The sequence below is a fragment of the Tarenaya hassleriana genome, unplaced genomic scaffold (genome assembly GCF_000463585.1).
Source record: "Tarenaya hassleriana unplaced genomic scaffold, ASM46358v1 Cleome15, whole genome shotgun sequence".
Classification (NCBI taxonomy): domain Eukaryota; kingdom Viridiplantae; phylum Streptophyta; class Magnoliopsida; order Brassicales; family Cleomaceae; genus Tarenaya; species Tarenaya hassleriana.
In genome coordinates, this window is record NW_010964923.1 from 1,909,417 (window position 1) to 1,913,774 (window position 4,358).

A 4,358-nucleotide genomic window follows, 5' to 3' on the forward strand; every position below is an offset into this window, starting at 1 on the left:
CCCCCCCCACCCTTCTCTCTCTCATGTTTCATCTCCTTTGACTTAACCAAATTTCAGAAGATGTGGGGAAGAAGACGACTTTCCCTTGTTTCTTTTGCATTATATATTTCCTTTTGTCTGCATTCGATGTGGATTTAGTTCGTAGCGAAGGCTCATTGGTACTGATCAAGAACTTCTGCATTTTCCTCGCAGAATTCACAATGTTATAGTCTTGTTTTGTCTGTATATATAGAAATGTATACAGCCTTGAAGACAGTTGCTTCCCCCCTGTTCTCGGTGCTTAATTATGTTGCCAAAGTTTCCTTCTTGCAGCCGAAACGGTCATATTGGCGTTTCAGAACTACATTCTGATGCTGGGTTCAAGTGTTTTCATACCCTCCATGCTCGTTCCTGCCATGGGCGGAACTGATGTAAGCTTAGTTTCCTCCTTCGTCACATACCATATGGTCTTTACTCTTCCATGGAATTCTGTACTTTAGGCATTTTTTGGTCATTCTGATCTGTTCTTGAAAAGGGTAATGTGACATATATCAGTGTCTGAATCTTATGGATCTCGGTAATCAATAGGGGGACAAAGCCAGAGTTATACAGACGCTGCTCTTCGTAGCTGGTATCAAGACACTTCTCCAGGCGCTTTTCGGTACTAGGTTGCCCGCCATTGTCGGAGGCTCGTATGCTTATATCGTGGTGATCGTTTACATCATAAACGACTCATCGTTACAAAGGATCTCCAACGACCATGAAGTAAGTACTTGGATGACAAGTTTTTTGTTTTTCAACGGTTATTACCAGTTTGGTCGCTTCTGTTACCTCAATGGGAATTCCCGACAGAGATTTCATGGTGTATGATTGGATCGCAGAGATTTATTCACACGATGCGAGCCATACAAGGAGCAATGATCGTAGCCTCGAGCATACAGATCATCCTTGGCTACAGCCAAGTATGGGGTCTTTTTTCAAGGTGACTTTTGTTTTTACCCTTTAGAAACAATTTCAGTAGCTCCATGTTCAGCTGTAATGTAGCTTCATGACTTGTTTTTTTCCTGGTTTTCGCTTTCAGGTTTTTCAGTCCTTTAGGTATGGCACCTGTGGTCGGATTGGTTGGTCTCGGCCTGTTCCAAAAAGGGTTTCCCCTGGTAAGACTTTAAGTTCATGCAGAGGACTTTGTTTGCTAAAAAAGGTTAACAGGTTTTATGTGATTTAATCTTACCCTTTTCGGATTTCCAGCTCGGGAGCTGTGTTGAAATCGGGTTGCCGATGCTATTGTTGGTTATAGGACTAACCCAAGTAAGCTATGTGTGGTTTGGACCCGTCCCTGCTTGCTATACAGAAGTTCTATATCTTTTACTTATGGTTTTCTGTGGTGTGTTTCGGGTTTTGCAGTATCTGAAACATATCAGACCATTCAGAGATATCCCGATCTTTGAGAGATTCCCGATACTGATCTGCGTCACAATTGTCTGGATTTATTCCGTTATCCTAACCGCGAGTGGAGCTTACCGAGGGAAGTCACTGAAAACACAAACCAGTTGCCGCACAGACAGAGCAAACCTTATATCAACAGCTCCATGGTACTACACTTCAGACAGAAACAACTCGGTTTATGTTTCTTCATCCTTCACTTCTCACAGATCTTGAAACTCCTTGATGTTTCTTTACGTTTTCGTCAGGTTCAAGTTTCCATACCCGTTGCAATGGGGTCCGCCCACGTTTTCAGCTGGCCATTCCTTTGCTATGATGTCTGCTGTTCTTGTTTCCATGGTCGAGGTCGATCTCAAGTCTTGGCATGAAAACAAACTCGGGTTTTCCACATTTTCCGATCCATTTTCTTACGGTATACATTTGTTAAACTCGTTGCAGTCCACTGGAGCTTACATGGCTGCTTCTAGATTAGCCATAGCCACACCTCCTCCAGCTTATGTATTGAGTAGAGGCATCGGGTGGCAGGTGAATGAATACATATCCATAGAAGCAAAATCTTCTGCATATCGATTCTAAAAGAAAATGCTTTACAAGGTTTTGTCTGATGTGCTTTTGTCTCGTGAAAACCAGGGTATAGGTGTATTGCTCGACGGGCTATTCGGGACAGGAACAGGCTCTACAGTTTTAATGTAAGTAACTGCCTCTCTCTTTCTTTCACATGTACACACACAGAGACAGACAGACATTGTGAAAGATATGGTGGTGCTTATGAATCTTACACGACATGGGTGTTGCAGAGAAAATGTAGGATTGCTAGGGTTAACACGGGTGGGAAGTCGCCGAGTTGTTCAAGTATCTGCAGGATTCATGATTTTCTTCTCTACATTGGGTAATCTACCACTTTTTCAAGTTTCCTTTTCCATTACAACAGAGAGAAGACTGTTAAATCTATGCAAAGAATTCATGTTTTGAGGTGTCTTTGACAGGAAAATTCGGGGCTGTTTTCGCATCCATACCACTCCCGATATTTGCGGCTCTATACTGTATCCTCTTCGGGCTCGTGGGTATGATTTTGAACATCGATTTCTTCACATCGTCTTTATTTTGCGAAACACTCGTCCATTAGTTTCTTTATGCAATCTTCCTCCGCCAACTCCAACTCCATTTTCTTATGCAGCTGCTGTAGGAATCTCCTTCCTTCAGTTCACCAACATGAACAGCATGAGAAATCTCATGGTGACCGGTCTCTCACTCTTCCTTGGAATCTCCATAGCTCAATTCTTTGATCAGTACTGGGATCCTAGACACCATGGCCTTGTCCACACCAATGCTGGATGGGTCAGTCACTTTCAAAGAAACCTCGTCTCTGCCCATTCTTTTGGTTTCCAGTCTCTAAACTCTGAACGATCATGACCTCACCGGTTTTCCTGTCTCCGTTTCAGTTCAACGCATTCTTGAACACGATATTCATGTCGCCGGCGACAGTGGGTTTGATCGTTGCGGTGTTTTTGGACAACACGTTGGATGTGGAGAAGTCGAAGAAAGACAGGGGGATGCCATGGTGGGTGAAGTTCAGAACTTTCAGAGGAGACAACCGAAATGAAGAGTTCTACACTTTGCCCTTTAACCTCAACAGATTCTTCCCTCCTACGTAACTCCAAAGGAAAAATGGTCTGAATACTCTCAAAAATTATCAAAAGCTTCAATCTTTTTTTTTCTCCCCATTTCTTTTGGTACAGAGCGGATGGTAGAAGCTGAACTGGCGAAATCATGGTTTTGGGTTCGGTCGGATTTGATTTTTTGTGGCCATTGATGGTCGGAATTGTAGTATGTAGGTCAATTCAATCATGGGTTCTTTATGTAGATTCAAATAAAGATCGAAAATTTCATATGAAATTCCAGATTTACAGCCAGATTCAACAGAAACCCACTTCAGATTTCATCCAGCATCGTTTCACAAGCGCTGTTTCGAATACCAACAGTCCAAGATTCCCTTTCTGCATTTGCCATTTTACAGTTACATCCAATATCTTGTACTTCCACAAATGGTTGGAAACCACGCAATTTCGTCTGTATTATTTGAAACTCCTTTCCATCTGGTCCTCTTTAGAATCCGATACCCTTAATGATAGTTTCCATTAATATAAAGTTGATTAAAGATACGGTTTGTGTTCAGAAGCCTCAGAAAGCCAGCTAGTTTTGACATCAAATTAATAAATTTCAGACGGTAATTCCATCTCTTAGCAATGAATCATCACTGGCTTCTCAAAATCCAAAGTTACTGGCAAAAACGCAATGAAATCAAGATTTGTAAAACGAGAAAACAATGTAATCGCCCAAATCGGCTCCGTAGATCACAAAAAAATCAGATCCACAGATTCCTATCAGCAAGCGAAACATAAAGACATTTGTCTCTGTCCGATCATAGCATCGTCGGTCATTGAACAAAGCTATCGGCGACGTGGCATCGGACAAAAAATCAAAGAAACCCAGGGATCAAATTCTCAAACTTTTCCAAAACCCAACAAAACCCATAATTCAAAATACATAATTTCTCTAAAGAAAGATTGGAAAATTTTTCAATTCCCTCAGGGGACCCGTTTCAAATCACCCACACAGCGGAAAAACATGAACGGCACGGTGGTTTCCAGGCCGTTCAGGGTAACTCGGACCAGGAGATTCGGATCGGGTTAGGATTCGAACACTGGGTCAGACACTGACCGGTGGATTGGAAAATCCAACACGATGCCATCCTTGTCGGCTTCCGCTGCGGATTAAAGTGTCATACGGCACTTCCTATCAAATGGGATTGCTTCCTCACTGGGAAAATAATTTTCCAGAAACCTTGACGACAGACATCGAACGAGAACGAGAATGACAAAAAACAGAGAAAAGATTTGAAGAGATGACAAATGGTTCGAATCATCGAGTGGAAG

At 42.3% G+C, this 4,358-nt stretch overlaps 1 protein-coding gene across 1 annotated transcript in view; it reads left to right on the forward strand.

The window, feature by feature from the left end:
* Positions 1-3,348, forward strand: part of LOC104808877 (nucleobase-ascorbate transporter 1) — a 4,427-nt gene extending 1,079 nt beyond the window's left edge. Inside the window, exons 2-14 of the mRNA XM_010534711.2 lie at positions 313-410; positions 568-744; positions 861-961; positions 1,061-1,136; positions 1,228-1,287; positions 1,384-1,571; positions 1,671-1,767; positions 1,861-1,947; positions 2,053-2,111; positions 2,220-2,311; positions 2,409-2,486; positions 2,600-2,760; positions 2,865-3,348. Coding sequence (XP_010533013.1) covers positions 313-410; positions 568-744; positions 861-961; positions 1,061-1,136; positions 1,228-1,287; positions 1,384-1,571; positions 1,671-1,767; positions 1,861-1,947; positions 2,053-2,111; positions 2,220-2,311; positions 2,409-2,486; positions 2,600-2,760; positions 2,865-3,077 — 1,487 coding nt within the window. The 3' untranslated portion in view covers positions 3,078-3,348. The remainder of the gene's footprint in view (positions 1-312; positions 411-567; positions 745-860; positions 962-1,060; positions 1,137-1,227; positions 1,288-1,383; positions 1,572-1,670; positions 1,768-1,860; positions 1,948-2,052; positions 2,112-2,219; positions 2,312-2,408; positions 2,487-2,599; positions 2,761-2,864) is intronic.
* Positions 3,349-4,358: the final 1,010 nt, after the last annotated feature.